This window comes from Odocoileus virginianus, chromosome 13 (genome assembly GCF_023699985.2).
Source record: "Odocoileus virginianus isolate 20LAN1187 ecotype Illinois chromosome 13, Ovbor_1.2, whole genome shotgun sequence".
Classification (NCBI taxonomy): Eukaryota; Metazoa; Chordata; class Mammalia; order Artiodactyla; family Cervidae; genus Odocoileus; species Odocoileus virginianus.
Window position 1 is genome coordinate 21,524,104 of NC_069686.1, and position 20,214 is coordinate 21,544,317.

General features: G+C 40.8%; 1 protein-coding gene across 2 annotated transcripts in view; it reads left to right on the forward strand.

Annotated features, from left to right (window-relative positions):
* STK39 (serine/threonine kinase 39) overlaps positions 1–20,214 on the forward strand; it is a 310,739-nt gene that overhangs the window by 113,702 nt on the left and 176,823 nt on the right. For both annotated transcript variants that reach the window (XR_011490963.1, XM_070476097.1), the window contains exons 6-10: positions 2,528–2,637; positions 2,899–3,000; positions 5,117–5,250; positions 13,784–13,832; positions 13,935–14,000. Coding sequence is in view for 1 of the 2 variants with exons in the window: in XM_070476097.1 (XP_070332198.1) it covers positions 2,528–2,637; positions 2,899–3,000; positions 5,117–5,250; positions 13,784–13,832; positions 13,935–14,000 (461 nt within the window). In the remaining variant the exon portion in view is untranslated. The remainder of the gene's footprint in view (positions 1–2,527; positions 2,638–2,898; positions 3,001–5,116; positions 5,251–13,783; positions 13,833–13,934; positions 14,001–20,214) is intronic.

Below are 20,214 nucleotides of genomic sequence, written 5' to 3' on the forward strand. Positions count from 1 at the left end.
GAAAAATACATTGAAGAGATATTGTCAGTAATGAATTACAACTATACATCTCTCTCAGCTATTTTTGGAGCTTTTAAAAGGTCTAATCAGATGGTGTTTTTAAGCAATTAAAGATCAATGTTAGTAATGGATTTTTATCTAGATTGTATCTTTTAGGAAGATATATGTTTATTTGGGTATAGAGTTGCTTCAGCTCCCTGGAAAAGAATTTATTTTTCCTTAAAGCAACTTCTACCCATATTCTTAATTATTTACAGATGATATGTATTTATTTAATATTATCATATTTCAAAATTAATAACAATGGAATGTTGGATTCACTTTAAACTTCTTTTCAGAAATACAGGTGAAGTTGAAATTTGTATTTTCAAAAGCCTTATCTCATATTGTCTCTTCCTATAGCCAATATGGTAGATACTTACTAATGAATAACTCCATCTAGCTCTTCTGTAAGAGAATGAATGTTATCTCCTGCTACTTGCAAGAGATTGGTTCAATGGGTTTTAGAGGTTTCTTTTCACAAAGTTTTATTTTTTCTGACTGTTATGTAAGTTAAAATAGAGTTTGGCACATGTGTGCAAATTAAAGTATATGACATTTTCAGAATATACTTTTGCTCACTATTAACATGAGAGTAGCAGTTGGAATAAAGACTCCCTTTGTCAATTTTTGTCCTTTTACTTGCAGTTGTAATCCTGTTGGGAGTGGAGTACATTTAAATGTAAATAACATGAAATAGTCAACAGATTTCAACTCAGAGAACTGGTTCCAGTGTTATTGCATAACTCAATAATGTAGATCTCACACAAATGCCAGTGTTTGACCTTGGTTTGTTCTTGATGTTCTTTGGTAATTGCCGTCATCCTGGCAGTCACCAGAGGGCCCAGCTATGGAGAGTTATGTGAGAGCAGTTTGAAGGGGCTCACACTGTGTAATCTGCTACAGTGTTTTGAGGTACTGACCCCCCAGTTTTATTACTATTTGTTGTTGTTCAGTCACTAAGTCTTGTCCGACTCTTTGTGACCCCCCTGAACTGTAGCACGCCGGGCTTCCCTGTCCTTCACTTTTTCCTGGAGTTTGCTCAAATTCGTGTCCATTGAGTGGGTACCCTTATTACTATTTACCTGGCCTTGAGTTGGCTTTTACTGATAGGTCTGTACTAGCTCTAGATAGTTGATCCTTTAACTTATTAACTAATTTTAACCATTAGTAAAAATCTAAGCACAAATTCATGAATTAATAATCATTGGATGTTCTGTCTCTATGAGTTTCTCAGATGCTGCACTAGTAAAGAATCCACCTGCCAATTCAGGAAAGGCAAGAGATGTGGGCACTGCTGATTTTAAGATCAAGTCCATGTTAGCATCATGACCTAGAAAAAGCTTACTAGCAGCAAATCACTCAACTTCTCTCCACTTTGAAAATACAGTATGTGTAGAAATAATATGGGCTTCCCTGGCAGCTCAGACGGTAAAGAATCTGCCTGCAATGTGGGAGACCCAGGTTCGACCCCTGGATCAGGAATATCCCCTGGAGAAGGAAATGGCAACTCACTCCAATATTCTTGCTTGGGAAATCCCATGGACAGAGGAGCAGGCAGGCTACAAAGAGTTGGACACAGCTGAGCGACTAAGCACAGCAATGCAACATTCCCTCTCTACTTTTGCATATAAAGCCATTTTTGTATAAATGCAGACACATACACAATATGCTTAGTTAGTTTATCACTTCATGAGAAGAACTTCCAATATATGATGGCTATCAAGAAGAGTATTATTTCATTCTACAGACCTTTCTATCTATACCTATGAAAATTATCCAGAAAGCACACATTGGAAAAAGACCAATCTTCGCTGACTGGGCTTTTCGTTTGTGCTAATTGTTACATGTAGACAAACCTGGGCATGTTGGCTTTATGTATCTGGGTTTGTGGATTTGCCATTATGTTTTTGGCTAGAATGTTATAGAGCACTGTTCAAGCAAGCGCATGGGCATGTGGAAGTTGGATATTATTCATCCTTTATTTAAAAAAATAAATCCATTCCCCGAACATTGATGATGTATAATTAAAGAGGCTAGAAAATAACCATGATAAAAGAAAAACATAAAAAGAAACACATGCTAGTTTTACTGGCTTCAGTGTTCTAAACGATTTTCTAAAATGAATCATAGCTAAAAGCTAAGATCCTTTTTCTAAAAGCTAAGATCCTTTATAGTTAGTTTAGGGCTTTGAGAAAGTGTTTATATTTTTACTGCAAACTTCTATGTTTGGTTAAGACTTGTGATGCCTTTTTGATAGAAAATATAAAACTTGATATGCTGAGCTTTTGGACTGGGCTTGCTGACCTGTGATGAGGGCATACTCTGAAGTATAGGGGGTGGCAAGGGGCAGAAGTGCCCAGGCATATGACTGAGACAACTCCATCACCATTATGAGGCCTGCCAGGAATAGAGATGTTCATAAAGTCAAAATTTGTAAGCCATAATGTCTTATATAAAATAAGGGTGATATTTTTTTCCCTTTCAGATTTTGGGGTAAGTGCTTTCTTAGCAACCGGGGGTGATGTTACCCGGAATAAAGTAAGAAAAACATTTGTTGGCACCCCGTGTTGGATGGCTCCTGAAGTCATGGAACAGGTAAAAAAAAAAAAAAAATAATGTTTTGATTGACACAGTACAGTTGCACATATCATTAATACACTAACATTTCATTCAAATCAAACGTTTTACTAGAATGCATCATGTAAGGTTTAATTCCCAATTGCTGCAAAGTAATATCAAAGTTGAGCACACGGAACCGTGGACTTCTGACGTAATATGGAGCCTCCCCCCCCCCCCCCCCATCACGTGTAACATGCCTGCCATATAATTGTGTTTTTTCCCTGCTTCTGTTCTTAGGTGAGAGGCTATGACTTCAAGGCTGACATGTGGAGTTTTGGAATAACTGCCATCGAACTAGCCACAGGAGCAGCGCCTTATCACAAGTATCCTCCTATGAAAGTAATTACTCTCGGAAATAATATGTCGGGTTTGAAGGATGATTTAACAGAATCCATTCGCTAATTCTCCTTAACATAGTCATTTTTTCTAAGACCCAAGGAGAATTAATGGAGGGATGCAGCTGAGTTAAATGTTGTTTGATGTTCTCAGTGGACAGAGTGGAACAAAAGCAGCCTGGTCCCCAGCCTTGAAGCCTGCTTTGCATTCATAGCACAGAGGAATATGGTCAGATTGGCCGATGGAGGTTGATAGCTGTGACAAATGCTGGCCATTACTGTCTTTATGGTAGAATATCCCTGACTCCCCAAGAAAAGTCTAAAAATAGATTAGAGTGATATCATCTTTGCAGATGGATTTCCAGATGTTCAGGCCTTTTTTTTTTTCTTTTCCATAATCTAGAACATTTCACTCTTGTTCTCATGGTGTCCTGTTGGTAATTCATCTGAAGTAAGGGAGCCCAGGGTTTTTAGGAACTAATGTACATTTGGATACTATTTTTAGATTTTTTTTGTTATTCTTTTAACTGGCCCACATCATCATTTCTGTTAGTTTTGATGTGATGGTATCAGGATTGTTTTATCCAACTGGATTTTGTTTTGAGGCTGAAATAGCTTGAGTGGAAATTATGGAGGTATTTTACAGAGAATATGGTGTATGTATGTTTCAACTTTTTTCTAGGATTTTATTGGAAAAGCTTAGGAGAATTTAAAAAAACAAAACTGAAGATTAAAAAAGTTAAATAATTTACTGATTAAAAAGTTAACAACATTCTTGTTGTAGATAATGTTGAAGTACAAATAAATAGTCATCCATAATCTCATCAACCACAGATAACCCCTACTAAAATTGTAGCATAGTTTATTACATTGTTTTCTCTATATTTAATATACATATTTTTAATGTAGATAAGATTCAGGGATTGCATGTACACACCTGATTTTATTAGCTGAAAATTTAAAGTTGAGGTTTAAACAATGGAAGTGACCTTTCAGGGAAAAAGCACTGAAATAACCGTGAAGACTTTTCTTCTATCTGATTTTTCTCTATTATTTTTTCTTAGGTCTTTCTTTTCCCCCTACTTTTTAGTGTTTTCCATTTGAATCCATCACATTGCTGATCCCGGCCTAAAGGCCTGTAGGACTTCTTCAGATCTGACAGATTTCCCATTTTTCTTTGGATTGCTGTTATCCTCTACAAACAATCAACTGTCACTTTAATCCTTCATCTTTTCCTACATCTGAAAGCACTTGAAAAGAGTCTTGGCTTTATAGTATTTGCATAAATTAAGACTGATTTACACATTAATGAGTTTTTTTTTCATTTTATAGGTCAATAGTTTGCTACAAAGTCTACTTTTTTTTTTTAAGCAAATAGTTTTGACGTTAATGTGAAAGAGTGGAATTTTTTTTAACCTTTCTGATGTGAAAACTGTATTTTTATTTGGTTTTGTCCTTTTCCAGAAGCAGCATGGCCTTTTGTCCTGGTTATGGGTTTTTGCAACTTAGTTGTATCCTGGCTATCTTTCAGTGTCTTAGTTTTGCCAAGCCGTTAAGTATTTCTGTATGTTTTCTCATTAAGAAAAAGAAGGAAATCGTGTGTTACCTCCTGGGATGTTGTGGATTTATTTTTAAGGCCAGTAATGTGTTACAGAAGCCTTGAGCACGGGCAGTTCCTTACTTAGGAATGACCTGTAAACATGGACATTCCCTGCTGCTCTGGGCCTCTCTCTTGCCCCTCCACCGCCCCGTTTCTCAGAGCCCCTGTCTGCGCTAAGCTGGTGCTGGAGCTGTGAGGCTATGTGCTCCTGCAGGCTGTGTGAGAACCAGTTCCCAGGAAGCTCTGTCCTGGCCCCTTTGGGAGGTCATGTTAACACATGGAGCAGATTTTATAAGTTCTGTCAATGGAATAACAAAAAAGGTTAAAGGGCCCGTGAACAGATTTGCAAAGGGAACTGAATACTTAGAATATAGGTTTTCTAGAAAATGAAAATCACGGGGAAGCACTTAGTTTGTACCTACTGGAGGAGGGTCTTTGAGACTTTGATTGAAAAAAAACCTCTTTTGTAGCAAGCAGTGCCTGTCCTGAGATCATGTCTTCCCATTTGTCTCTGCTTCAGGTGTTGATGCTGACTTTGCAAAATGATCCACCCACTCTGGAAACGGGAGTAGAGGACAAGGAGATGATGAAAAAGTACGGCAAGTCTTTTAGAAAGTTACTTTCACTGTGTCTTCAGAAGGATCCCTCCAAAAGGTACGTCAGACGGAGTGGCGAGTGAGTGGCCATGGCTGGGTGGAGTCCTGACGAAGCATGGTTTGTGGATGGGGAAAGGCTGTGCCCGGACGGGACTTCTAGTTCAAGGAGATGCAGCTCTGGTCCCCAGATTTCCAGCCTGTTAGTAGCAGCTTGGATCTGGGAGGGATAGGAGTGAGCGAGGACCAGGGAGAGACAGAGGGAAATTTTCAGTGTTAATAAGATTGGCTGTGCTTGTTAGGTGTGGGTTCTGTCAGCAAAGGAAATGAAGTAAAACAGAAATCAGAAGCAGTTGGCAGCGGCGCATTCAGGAGCTGAGCTAATATTCTGCACTGTGTAGGCTGAGCTGACCTCTCAGGATTTGAATATCCTGCCAGCTCCAGTCTAAACCAGGCAGAGCTATTGAATTTTGCATGAGCTTCCTTTGAGTTGCGGAACAAGTTGTTTGTGCTGTTTTAAAAGATTATCAGTAAAGAAGATTAACATTTTTACATTCAAAAGATTAATCACATAAACAGAAGCAAATGGTTTTAAATTAACTTTAGTATTTCCTCTTTAGTCTTGGGTTATTGCCCTGCACTATGGTACGTCTGTTTTCTGGGTTTGTCTCTCCTTCTCCCTCTCTGTGAGTTTGAAGTATCCCGGGTAGTGAAGAGTGGAGCCCAGTGTCCTTTGTCACTTAGCGAAGGTTCGTGACAGGAAGGGAGCACGCCCCGTCACTGAACAGTCTCCCTTTGTGGCGCTTGGCTGTGTGCGGCTGTGTGCTCACACACCGCTACATGGATCACACACCTGGAGAGGCTGCTGAGAAGTTTCTGGCTACTCTCAGCCATCCAGCACTCTGATGTGATGCTCCCATCCCAGAATGTCAAAGCTGGCTTCTCTTCTGGAACTTTCTTGTTCAGGGGAGGACCTGCTTTTCGAAGGATTCCTTTATTTTTCAGTTCCTGAGGAAACTTGAGCCTTTTGCTTTTACACAGAGCTACTGTTTGAGTTGGCTGCCCCTCTCTAGAATAAACACACTTTCCATTATGTTACCTGTTCTTTGCAGTGACTTCTTTTACGTTCACTGAATTTGCCTTGAAAGAGGAAAAAGTGAAAGTTGCTCAGTCGTATCCAACTCTTGTGACCTCATGGTCTGTTCAAGTCCATGGAATTCTCCAGATAAGACTAATGGAGTGGGTAGCCTTTCCCTTCTCCAGGGGATCTTCCCAACGCTGGAATCGAACCCAGATCTCCTGCGTTGCAGGCAGAGTTTTTACCAGCTGAGCCACAAAGGAAGCCCAAGAATACTGGAGTGGATCCCTATCCTTTCTCCAGCAGATTTTCCCAACCCAGGACTCGAACCAGGGTCTCCTGCATTGCATGTGGCTTCTTTACCAACTGAGCTTTCAAGGAAGCCCTTGAACTTGCCTTGAAGCTTCTCTATGTCAGTCACCTTTCTCATGAAGCCAGGTTCAAAGACTCTCTGCTGTTAAGCATCTTGAAATCATTTGTTTTAACAGGGACGCAAGACTTGCTTACTTTCCTCTTGTATTTGGTGTCTTTTCCAAACGTAACCTTTTGGCAAGAAAAACAGAACTTGCCCCTCCAAACCCTAGTGAGAGAAGAACTTGTCCTCCCCTTTAGCACTAGATGGTAACTGATGGTCTTTGTGATTCCTAGTTGAGATCCCATCTAGTGGTAGTGATGGGTAATCACAATTCCAGCTATTTTGGTAAAAGATTCTGGAGGGTAGGATTGTTGGGCTTCCAAGGTGGCTCAGTGGTAAAGAATCCTCCTTCCAATGCAGAAGACACGTGTTTGAGCTCTGGGTCAGGAAGATCCTCTAGAGGAAGAAATTTGGCAATCTACTCCAGTATTGTTGCCTCGATAGTCCCATGGGTAGATGAGCCTGGCAGGCTACAGTCCATGGGGTCACAGAAAGTCAGACACAACTGAGCTACTGAACATACACAGAATTGTTAGTGTACTTACTAATATGAAAATATAACCCTTTAGGAGACTCATAATTTTGTCAAAATAGACCATCATACTTTATATTTGACATTCCATCTGTTTTTCTCAACAATCTTGAAAGTGTTTCCAGGTTTAATTTGTTACATGAGCTCAAACATCAGGTCCCCGTTGCCCCACTAAACAATAATGACAAAACTTTTAGAAAAGACCTGTTCAGCAGATATTCAAATTCTTACGTCTTTTCCTCAGAGTACTCTCTTAGTAATGATATTGATTTACAAAGTATGAGTAGTTTAAGGACTTTTTAAAAGGTGTTTTCTCTATGACATAATCTTCTCACTGTTGTACGATTGTCCTCTATGACAGAGAGTATTAGTGGTGCATCAACTTCCCAGGTGTTTCTTGTAATGAAAAAACAGTGTAGGAAGTTTGGGTAAAAATGATTTGGGAGATGTGAGGGTGGAAGAAAACAGTATTATAATTGTTGAATTATTTATTATACAGGATGCTGTTAAAATATGTATTTGTGACTGAATTAATAAGTTAACATTTCATTGTTGTGCAAGTCTGAAAGTGTGAATTTTTCCTGTCTTCTCTGCCTTTGCTTATATTGTCCAAATGTTTTTCCTCTTCTCCTCTCCCCTTTCCACCTGTCTTTCACCACTTAGTTCAAAGGCCCCATATTCTCAAAGTTAGATACATTTGGGTGAGAGTCCTAGCCCTACTTCCTCATCATCTGTGTGCCTTAGTTTCCTTGTCTGTCAAATGGGCTTAATAACATCAGGTCATAGGGTTGCCATGGGGATGGAACAAGATAGTGCATTTAAAGCAGAGAACACAGTGCCTGAGTATTTCTAAGTATTCATGAAATTGGGATTGCCATTTTCTTTCTTTCTTCATTATTTACCTGTTTTTTTCCCTGACCAGTGGAGTCATTGCAGCTTCTAGTTTCCTACAGTATTTGAAGATAAATGTGTCTCTTGTATCACTTACTGCACAGTGTAGATTAATTGACTTACGTGTCCAATTTCCTCGTGAGTTTCTTAGGTTTTTAGAAGGAGAGTCTGTGTCTCTCATCTTTCTGTCAACAGTCACTGGTCTGCATTACATACTCAGTGGTATTTCTTGAACACGTGCAAGCAATGGGGAGCTTGCAATTTGGGGATGATTTAGACTCCTTGAAAAGAATTTCAGAGCCAAACCAGACTGTAGTGGGTTGAGAGGAGTGAAGGCAGGAGTTTTGATCATTATATTTATTTCTCTTGCCAGCATATAGATCCTCTACTTGCCGTCTAAATGCAGTTAACTGGTACCAGCACCTTGGTTTTACTGAGTGCCTTTTTTAGCAATGAGTGAAAACATATCACTGGGTAACAGTGACCAGGCCGGAATCATTGCAATGTGAGCGCCCTCAGGCTAGCTGAGAAGGAGCTGTCAACCTCGGGAACTCTTGGAACGTCCCATTGCCTCAGAGCTGGGTGTCAGAGTTCTTTGCCTCATCCAAGTCTGTGCCCCGCATTTGCATAGACAAAGATCTGCTTATATTTGCATAGCAGAACATTTTGCTATTCTTAAAAAAAAGAAAAAAAACCCTTTCTCTTAGAGGCTACATATTTCATATGGATGGCAACTATAAAAATAACTAGCGTTTTTTGGGCACATTTTTCCATCCACAAAGGAGTGGATGTTGCATAGATGAATCCATTGGAAACAAATAAAACTTAAATATTTCTTTGGCGGGGGCAGGGTGAGAAATACAACTCTGCTGGAGGTCAGTGTATTGTTAGAAGTTAAAATACAAATTTTCAGAACTATTTAAACTGTATCATATTCACCTTGAATCCTTTGAACATTATTTTAAGTCTTGGTGGACTTTGGCTTATCCACATGTATTGAATCCTTTAAGGGATTTTCTTCTGAGGATGTTGGTGCTTGCAGCCTCCTTCTGCATTGCTTTTAAGGATTTAAAATTGAATTGTTATTCAAAGCCTAGGCCATCATTACAGTTGCTGGTATAGAATTTTAGCGTTTCTCATAATATGGTGTTTGCTTGTAATATTGTATTGCTTGATAATTGTTAGTGGCCTTGTAAGACATAACAATGCTTGCAGAATTCTTCCTACTGCAGTACTTGGCTAAGAGGCAGGCTGCATTGTTGGTTCCTGCATTAACCCTACACTAGTAATCTCCATGGGCTTCCCAGGTGGCTCAGTGGTCAAGAATCCACCTGCCAATATAGATGTGGGTTTGATCCCTAGGTCGGGAAGATCCCCTGGAGAATGAAATGGCAACCCACTCCAGTATTCTTGCCTGGGAAATCCCATGGACAGAGGAGCCAGGCAGGCTGCAGTCCATGGGGTCACAAAGAGTTGGACCCTACTGAGCACACACACACATAATAATCTCTATAACATAAGACTAAAACATGCAAAACATATAAAACCCCTAAAATCAAATGAACAGCATGCATCTTGGTTTTTCTCATACCTTCTCTCACTTTCTTCCCTTCCTCATTTTCAGCATTCCTCCTACTTCTACTTTTCCAATCTTTTTATGGGGGTAGTTTAGCGTATGTGGAATTCAACTACAAAGGGATCTGCTATTTAGCTCTTCTGTTTATAGAGTCGAGGTCACCTATTATTTAAATATCAATCCTGTTAAAAAAGGAATGTGGCTTTTTAAACGACTTCTCATTGCTCATGTCACTGTGTTTCTGTATCTGTTGATGGAGTTAAGAGTAGAGTTCAGAGAACAGAGTCTTCTCTTCAGCGTGCTCTTCCCCTTTACAGTCTTGATTACCACAGAAAGGACCTTGCTGGGGAAGGAAGCGTAGTTCCAGCCCTGTATCTCCAGGTTGTTGTTTTGTTCAGTCACTCAGTCATGTCTGATGCTTTGCAGGCCCATGTTGCAGGCTCCTCTGTCCTCCACTATCTCTTGGAGTTTGCTCAAATTCCTGTCCTTTGAGTTGGTGATGCCATCTAACCGTCTCATCCGCTGCCTCCCCCTTCTGCTTTTGCCTTCCTTCATCTCCAGGTATATCTGGCATTTCCCAGTCTTCTCTTTACATAGGTCCTACACTTGACCTTGGTAAGCAGAAGTGAGGAGGTAGGGGTTTAGAGGAGAAAGGAAGGCATTTGTGACCTTCCTCCTCAGTGCCTCCACTGCATGGAGTTTGGTGCTCAGATGTCTAGTAGCATCACTTTTACCCCGTATTTGATTCTGGCATGAAATTGAGCTATAGCAGTTTTATGGTCTGTCCTAGGCTTTGGGGATAAAAAAAAATGAACACCGTGCGGTCCCTTCCTTGGAAGGGCTTATAACCTAGTGAGGTGGAGGCAGAAACAGGTCATTGCAAAATGAATGTGGGTGGATTGGTATGTGAGCATTGAGTTCTATTTGTAGGAGCTGGGAGAAGTATCTTGGAAGATGGATGCCACTTAAATGGGTTCTTGATGGATAAGCAAGAGTGTGCCAGTTGGTTACGAAAAATTCTGAAGCAGAGCTGGGTGCTTTGTCATGAAAGAGCAAGGTGTGGGTGAGACTGTCCCTGTGTTTGGAGGATAAGTTGGCATGGGGCACGATGGGAAGTGAGGCTGGAGGAGTTGGGATCTCAGGCCACTAAAATCCTTTAGGAGGCATAAGAAAATATTTTTGTTTAGAAGCCAGCTAGGGAGCAGTGTGGATGGTGGGTTGGAATGAGGAAGAGAGAAGTGGCAGACAGCCTAGCCAGGGGACTGTGTCAAAACAGTATTGACCAGAAAAAAAGTGAAAGTCTAAGTGGCTCAGTTGTGTTTGACTGTCTGCGACCCTTTACACTGTAGCCCGCCAGGCTCCTCTGTCCATGGAGTTCTCCAGGCAAGAACACTGGAGTGTGTAGCCGTTCTCTTCTCCAAGGAATTTTCCCAACCCAGGGATTGAATCCAGGTCTCCCGCATGGCAGCCGGATTCTTTACTGTCCCAGCTACCAGGGAAGCCCTTTGACCAGAGGAGTGGAGGATTTCAGCCAAAAGAGTGGCCTTGAGTTCCTTCATCATCTTAATTTTCTTTCTTTTCACTGAAAAAAATTAAATCTAGGTTATTTTGTGCATGTCTTGGTTTTTGAAATTTGGTTTCACAGTGTAAGTTGCCAAACATACTCAGTCCCTTGTGTAATGGTTCTGTATGTTCTCTCAGTAGCCGTTTCCTTCCCACGAATGCAATCCATGTGTTTGAATGTTCTGACCATCCTCTCACCGCCTGACAGCACAGTCTCTTATCTGCCAGATTGTAAGCTGACTAGGGTGGTGTTTATGTCTGTCATCATCATCAGAGTGTGCCTGGTATCTAGCATGATACCTGACAAATAGCAGGTGCTCACTGCATACTTACTGAGAGTATGAAAGGATGAATTTGCAGTTTCTGGAAGCAAAAACTATCAGTGATCTCTTAAGAGTAGTCTACGTTAAAAAAAAAAAAGCAACCAAAGTTAAATCACTTCAGTTATCCTTTTTAGTTCTAGTGCCTGGTAAGCAAAGTACAGAAACAAGGTCCAAGGTAAAAATTCCTGAATTTGAATCAACTTACCAAGGAATGTGGAACACAGAATGTAAAGCATGGCCCACCTGTCATGTAGACCTTTATTTACTCAAAGAAATGAGCAATTAGAGGCTGCTGGTTGCATTGGCTATGGCCATTTGGGGTTCTTAGTTGGGTACTTGTAACCAGTGTTCCACTTGAAATTGAGGAAAAGCACAATAACAATTTAAAGAGAAAATTTCTTTGCACAGAAATGCAGTTTATGGCCCCTGCAGACTGTCACAGTTTGTTCACCATTGAGCCAGATGATGTTCCCTAATTCTTTTATATGCTGGGTCCCTGCAAACATTTTAGTGGGGCTTCCTGGTTCAGAGCACTAGTTTCCAGTCTCTTCAAGTGTGAGGACTCCCTGTAAACTTGGATTCCGTAGCACAGTGGTCTTAGGCCCTTCGATAATCACTGCCTGGAAAGAGACCTAATGATACTCAGTCAGGCTTCCCTCCCTCCTCCAGTTTTTTTATTATGAAAAATTTAAAACATACAGAAAAGATGATAAAACAATACAGTGTTTACGTCTGTGTAAACACCTAGATTCAACAGTTATTCACATTTCTCATATCTGCTGTCCCCATTTATCTACATTTTATTGGCTGAACAGAAAATAAGGAACAAACTTACGACATCAGCTTGCATTCCCTCCAAATAAAGACACATTCCTCCATCGCCAAAATACTTTTCCACACTTAAGTAAATGAACAGAAATTTCCTAAAATTGTCCGCTGCCTAGCACATTCACCCATCTCTATTTCTAAACGTCTCCTGTAGCTTCTTCTGCTCTTAAAATTCAAAACTCAGGAGAGGGTCACACATTGCTTTTAGTTTTATGTTTAAATATGTTTTCATCTAAAACAGTCCCCTCACGTCTCCCCTTTTCTTCTATGACACCAGCTTTTTTAAGAGAGCAGCCCAGTTATCTTGTTGGCTGTCTGTCCTCTAGATTTATGTGGTTCTTCCTGCATGCCTGCAGGACCTATTGATAAAGGAAGTAGTTCTCTGTGGAAGAGTGCCAGTTATTAAATATAGAAGGAATGATGGAAGTAGAAAAATCAATGTTCTGCCACCTCCAATGAAATAACTATTTAAGGCAAAGATGCTAAAACCAGAAGGTGAAAGATTCTCCAGGACAGGATATGCATATCATGGGAAAGTATTGTCTAACAGAATACTTGCCAGTTGCAGTGGGGCAGACTTACCTTGGAGAGACCTCGGGCCTGGGGACCAAATGGTTCAACATAACATCTGTCCCGGTGAAATAACCTATCATCATGTGCCTCCCACGTGCTGCAGTAATTACAATGTGCATCATCTATGAAGTCTTCTTCCACCAAATACTTGTGTCAGCCTAGCCGGGCCTTCAGACCCAAATGTCAATTTATCAGAAATACAGGACAGAGAAACAAGTTAAGTGACACATGAGGAAACGATCAGACTGGTCTGATTGTTTAATGCTTTTAAATGAATTTGCATTCATTAATCACTGTCACGTTTATGTTCCCTTGAAAAACAGTAGTCCAAGTCCACTTTGGACAGGGAGACTTGGTGAGCGGATAGAGCTTGTACACACACGTGGGCCCCCTTGCAGACACCACCGCTCGTGGAGAATCGCAGAACACTGTGGACATAGTTTCCTTGATAGGGTCATACCACCGCTTGTACTGCTTCTGAATAAATACAGGATTTAGCTCACAGGCGTGTCAGTCTGCCACCTTTTAGAAACCCTGCATTCACTTAGCGAAGTGTAAGGATGGAGGATGGAAAGTTGGTCATGCCCCAAATATTTAACTTACAGGGGTTTATGTGTTTTGCAGTAGAGGTGTTTGAAAAGAACTGGAAAATCGGCGCCAGTTTATTTGGTGCCAGCTTACGATGAATTTAGTCTGTGGTTTGCTATTCCTGAAACTGGTTTTCCAGAAAGACTCCAGGATTAAGGTGTTTCATCAAGGCAGTGTCTTTATTGAGTGGTCATTGTTTCAACTCTAATTTATTATTGATCTTTCAGGCCTACAGCAGCAGAACTTTTAAAATGCAAATTCTTCCAGAAAGCCAAGGTAACATGCTTAAAAACCCAAGTCAATCTGCTATTTTTAAAATCTCTACAAATTTCAGTGTATCGTATTTGATGTCAAACCTTGGGAATATTTGTTTTGCAGAACAGAGAGTACCTGATTGAAAAGCTGCTTACAAGAACACCAGACATAGCCCAAAGAGCCAAAAAGGTAAGCGCCAGAAGCACTCTTGCCCCAGTGGGAGCCTCTCCCCCACCCAGGGAAGTGGAGCCTCTAGAAGAATAAGGAAAAGATTTCCACATAATCATGGTGTGTATTTAGAGATTACTGGTTAGTGATTACTCAGATAACTGCATTTTGCCTTTTGGTTACCTCAGGCTGCAGCTATGTGTTTGGGTGTAGAAACAATGTGAAACTTAAAATGATTTCATTTTTCCATTTATTGGCTTTGCTTAAAGTTCGGAGGGGAGGGGCTTGTGTTGAGACTAAAACACTGGAGAGGTAAAATATCTTTGAATATCTTTTTTGGGGGGTGGATTTTACCAAAGAGGAACAGTCATTTTTAATCAGCTTGAAATGACAAAATGAAAAACAAAACTTTCATTTTTAATGGTTATTTTGAATATCTGAGTGGCATAGTTTCTTTTCTCATAAAAGACCTTGATTTTTTTCTGTAGTCTATGCTATGTTAACTAAATTATGTTAATAATTGCCAAAAAACCCCTGGGTTTTAGATTTTAAAAAAATGGTATGTATGTGTGAGTGTGTTTATGTGTTGACCCAAAGTTTTTCTTATTTGTAATGTCAGATTTTATTATGGTATGAAACTTAACAAAATTTAAACTCAGATTTGGTTTGGTTTAGTTTGATTTTAAAATTGTATTAGTTGTCTAAATTTAAAATATTGATGTAGGCACAGATTTAGAAAGGGGGAGTTTCTTTTTATTTTCTTTTTACAATTAATACTTACAGGGGAAGTTGATGTGAATCTAAGTTATCTGCTCTGTTAATAAAATTGGCCAAAAAATATATGCATGAGAGGTTGCGTCTCAGGATACCTAGGTGTTAGTAACTTGCACTGTTAATGTCTAGACACTGCTTTTTCTAAATCACTGGGTATGAAATACATTTAGCTGATGCTTTCAAATTGCTTTAAATATTAGATTTTAAAATAAACTTCAAGAAATGACCCATCTTGTGTGGGTATCTGAGCCTGTCTCCTAGACCTGCAGAATTCTTTGGAATGGGCTGGTTCTCAGGCTGTGAGTCTGGGCGAGTAATAGGGGATCACTGGCCTGACTGTGGAGATGTGAGCAGGGCTGGTCTCTGGGATGGCTCTGAAGGAAAAGTGAAAATTCAGCAATATTCCATCAGAGTGACCAGAGAAGGCAATGGCAACCCACTCCAGTACTCTTGCCGGAAATCCCATGGACAGAGGAGCCTGGTAGGCTGTCGCGAAGAGTCGGACATGACTGAGCGACTTTACTTTCACTTTTCACTTGCATGCATTGGAGAAGGAAATGGCATCCCACTCCAGTGTTCTTGCCTGGAGAATCCCGGGGATGGGGGAGCCTGGTGGGCTGCCATCTATGGGGTCACACAGAGTCAGACATGACTGACGTGACTTAGCAGCAGCAGCATCAGAGTGACACCTCCCAAGGGGCAGCATAGAGAAGCCGGAGCTTCTGTGTGAGGCAACAGAAAGTCAGAGTACCCACCAGAGTGCGGGAACTCCGTCAGGAAGGCTTAAGGAGGTGCCTAGAGTGTGTGCCTGGGGTGTCGGAGTCTAGCCTGGGGTCCTTTGATCAGATACCTAAGCCGTCAGCCACAGGTGAAGAGAGCTGTTAGAGAGCCGCTAACTTGTACAGCGTGTGCACCCGAAGGCCTTGTTTCGGTTTCCCTCCGATCTCATCCTTCCCAGGTCTCCAGCCTCGCACCTCCCGCTCGGGCTCCTTGTGTGCTGTTTCCAAGCTGTTCTCCCTCCCAAACCTCACCTGGCTGTGCTGCTGCTCTCTAAGTCACCTGACCTCCGGACCCTGGGGTGATTCTTATATCAGAGGCCCCCTTCTTTGTCTCCTAAGTTCTCTCCACGTTTCCCTCTGCAATGTTTCTTGGAATGTTTCCTCCTGTTTTTAATGAAACATTTGCAGTAGATTTCTGTTAATAACTACTCTCCTACCCCCCCCCCCCTTCCTCCTTGGGCACTAATACAAGGTTAACTGTCTAATCATGTCACTTAATTGCTCAAAAGTGGTTTCCAAAATTAAACAAAAGCAAATAAATGGCGGGGGGTGGGGGGAGTTTCCTGTCAAATAAAGTGCAAGCTCCTTAGCCTTAAATTCATGGCACCATTTCAACTTCCCGCCTTATACCATTGACCCTTGAACAGCACGCCAACCCTCTGTGCAATAAAAAATCGGGGTGTAATTTATAGTTTGCCCTCAGTGTATATGGTTCCTCTGTAACTGCAGATTCACTGAACTGTGGATTGTGTTGTACTGTAGTTTTACTACTGAAAAAAATCCATATGTAAACGGACTTGCACATTAAACTCGTGTTGTTCAAAGGTCAACTCTGTTGTATACTCCAGCTAAACTTAAAGCACCTCTAGTTCTTACTGCCTAACCCGTACTTTCCTTTGATACTCCATCAGCAAAGAATCTGTTCAGACTGTCACTTTTCTTTGGTTTAATGTTTAGATTACATATTGTTACGTATTATTGTGTTGTGTATTCCAAATTTCATTTCGAGTGTATCTTAAATAACAAAGAGCTCCTTTCGGGAGATGATTTTCCAACCTTTGTTTGCTCCTTGATATGAGACCTAAACCTCAGGGCTTGTCATTCATTCCTTCAAAAGGAAAATGGCCACACATTTCAAAGTCACACAGAGAAGAATGTGAATTAGGTCTTTAAACATCATAAGAGAAAAGAGAAGGGCCCCATAATAATGTTATTCTGGCTCTCCAGCTTCATTAAGTTGGCTGTTTTCCTGTCATAATTCTCATTTTAAAGTGTAAGCTGGTTCTGAACTACACGCTGTTCCTTGCCCATTCGTTCCATGGCAGGTATGCCAACCAGGACACCATCCATCAAAATGCGTGTCTTGATCATAGTAAGTGCCCACAAATGTTTGTTGACTCAATGAACGCATGCTTCAGTGGGCCAAAGAAAAACCATTTGAAACTCTGTCACTCTCTTGAACCTCTCAAATGCTTGGCACATACTTGTTCCTGGGCTTCCTGTTAATAATAAACCACCCTCCTTCTCGTGGGCTTGTGATGTTCATAAGCATCCGTGCTGTTCCTTATTTGAAACATGTGGGCTTGGCCACTGGGAAGTAAATACTATTTTGATCACCGTGTGAATTGAAAACCTTTGTGGAAAGATGACTCTTTACATGTAGGTTCTTAAAGTGTTTAAGTAAATGTAGTTTATGTTACCCTTTCTTGGACTTGCCTTTATTGGCATCTTCTCAGCTGTCTCCCTTCCTGTTTGCTGTGGGGCCCCTAGTAACTGTTCTCTGGTTTCTTGGTGGGGATATGTTCCGCAGCGGCTACTCCCTGTCAGTCCCTTGATTTTTATCTCCTCAGTTTGTTGTTTTTAAAACAGAAACATTTCATTGATATACCAGTGTTTACATGACAACTGGGTGTGTGGCCCAAGCCTTGGACATTTCGGGAACCAAGCTGTTTGAGATTTGTTGTCATAAACCGTAATCTCTGCAGTTCCTCCCTTGTGGTAGTCCAAGTTAAGAGCTGTTTTTCAACATGTGTTTTTCTGTAACGTGAACGACCCTCATATTTAAGAGAGAGAGGGACTGGTGTTGCAGCTGCCCTTAGGACAGCCCGTGGAGCCTATCAATGCGGTCTTTTGGTGTGAGAAAGAGGCTTCTCATATTCATGATTGCCCCAAATGTGAAGCATGAGTTGAAAGCCACATAATTCCACGTGCGTAGGTGATCTTGTCTGTATCCAGGATGACTCTGCTAAATCAGGAAAAGCACATTAAAAAATAGAGACAGACCAGTGTGTCTTCTCTAGTAATTTAGTGACATAAAGTGATTTTGATTTTTTGGATGTAGAAGTAATTTCAGAAATTAAGGATATTTGTTTTTGTTTTTTTTTCTCTGGAGGCAGAGTATTTGGTCCATGCGAAGTTCTTTTGCTGAAAGATAGTATTGTTCGGGGATCGGTTTTATTTACTTATGGCTGTGTTGGGTCTTCTGCTGCATGCAGGTTTTCTCTAGCTGCTGGGCCTCTGGTTGCAGAGCCGAGGCTCTAGTGTGCGGGCTCAGTAGCTGTGTTGCATGGGATCAGTTGTGGAATCTTCCCCGACTGGGGATCCAACCTGTGTCTCCTGCATTGGCAGGCAGATTGTTAACCCCTGGACCACCAAGAAAGTGCTTAATTTTCTTTCACCTTGATTTTTCTGTCTGTGAAATGGAAATTCTTTCTGACCTCAGGAATGTGGTGAAGGGTAATGAGACATTTGGTGTTTCTGGACCATAGGACACTGTAAATTCTAAACGAGAACATGTTAATAATGACCCAGGAGAACAGAGTAAGTGCCACTGTATAACTTTTCAACTTATTCCTTATCCTTGTGCATGAGAAGAAAAGGCTTTATTTTCTTCTCATGTGGCTTTTTTAGGGCCTGTCTCCAGCTGTCTTTTGGTGTTTGAAAGCTTGACTGAGTTTTGTTCCATCATTAACATTCCTGGAATTGCTGGGTGGAAGAGGTGTAAATCATTCTGTTAGAATCAGATGCAGATGCTTAGGACTCTCTGCACTTCCTGCAGGAGCATCTGAGCATCAGAGTTGGCTGACATCTTTGCTCTCTGTTTGTGAAATAAACCTTGAGTCCCCACACACTCACACTCAGATTCATATACTTGCTGTGGCTAAAGCTCTCTGATGGCAGGACAGGGGTAGCCTGTCTAAATGCCAGCCGCTTAGCCAAAAAGTATGTTGGCCAGAGAAGGGATGAAGTGGGGAAACAATACACAGTATATCTTTTTAATATGGTTGTCTGTGTTTTCATGGGAAGTAGACTCACTGGAGGATTTATGGTTTGAATTTTCTTAATTATGAAATTGAGAAGTTAGAGATGGTTAGTGATTATCAGGAGGAAAGGGATGTTTTATCACTGCTGCATTTGGCTGAAGCCATTGTGAGTTGAAAAAACTCAGATAGCATTTGTGGGTACCAGAATTTGTTATATCAGGCTCTGAGATTGGTTTTATATTAATGACCCAAGGCTGTTGGCTTCATGTGGTCCTTCTGTGTGGTTAGGAATCAGTAGGTAGGAATATTACAGTTCACATTTGAAACTTGACATGTATTGATAACTGGTACTGTTTTTACTTTTTATTTTGAAATAATTTCAGACTTACAAAAATGTTAACAAAATAGTGTAAACATTTCTCTATATTTTCTCTCACGCTTTCTTTTGGAACGTTTCAAAGCTGTAGACATGATGCCCTTTATCTTTAAATATACTTCAGTGTGTATTTTCTAAAAACAAGGACATTCTCTTACATCACAATATGATTGTCAACATCAAGAGACAACAGTGATGCAAAATTGTTTAATTTTCAGATCTCATATGAATTCTGCCAATGATAATTTACCTAGTGTAGGACCCAATCCAGGATCATATAGTTTTATCTCTCCTTTGGTCTTCTTTAATCTGGAATAGTCTTTCTTTTTCTTTGACAACTGTGACACTTTCAAAGAGTACAGGACAGCTCTTTTGTAGTTTGGGTTTGTCTGATAATTCTTCATGATTAGATTCAGTGTATGCATTTTTGATGGGACTATCTTGTAAGTGATGCCATGATCCTCTCGGCATATCATATTACAAGGCACATGATGTTGATTTAATCCTTTACTGGTGACGTTATCACATGCTTAAGAAGTATCTGTCAGCTTCTTCACTGTAAACACAATTGGCTCTTAATAGGAAGGACTCATTAATATTACATTCCTTCTTTATATTAAACATTAAAAGGTAAAGTGAGTGTATTTACTGTACTGGGCCATTCGTCTTTTTTCGAGGAAACATTTCTGCTTTGTGTCATTATGGTTGTACATTCGTAGGATATAAATGGTAGGATTTCTGTGTAATTTCCCAGCAGTCCTGCAGACAGTGAACATTTTGCTAGCGTGTGATGTTCAGGTTGAGGTGAGAGGTGGCAATGGTGCTGCTCCAGCCTCTGCACCAGGTCTGGAAGCAGAAACATTTGAATTGGTGTCCTTGATTGGCTGTGCTGCCTGATCTTTCAGATGGAGCCAAGGACACTGACATGGTGCTCCCCTGGGGGTGAGAGGATCCGCCCAGGGAGTCTGGTGCTGCGTTTGACTCACACTGGGCGCTCCATTCAACAGTAGCTGCTGTGGACATCATGTATTGATAAATAAGGA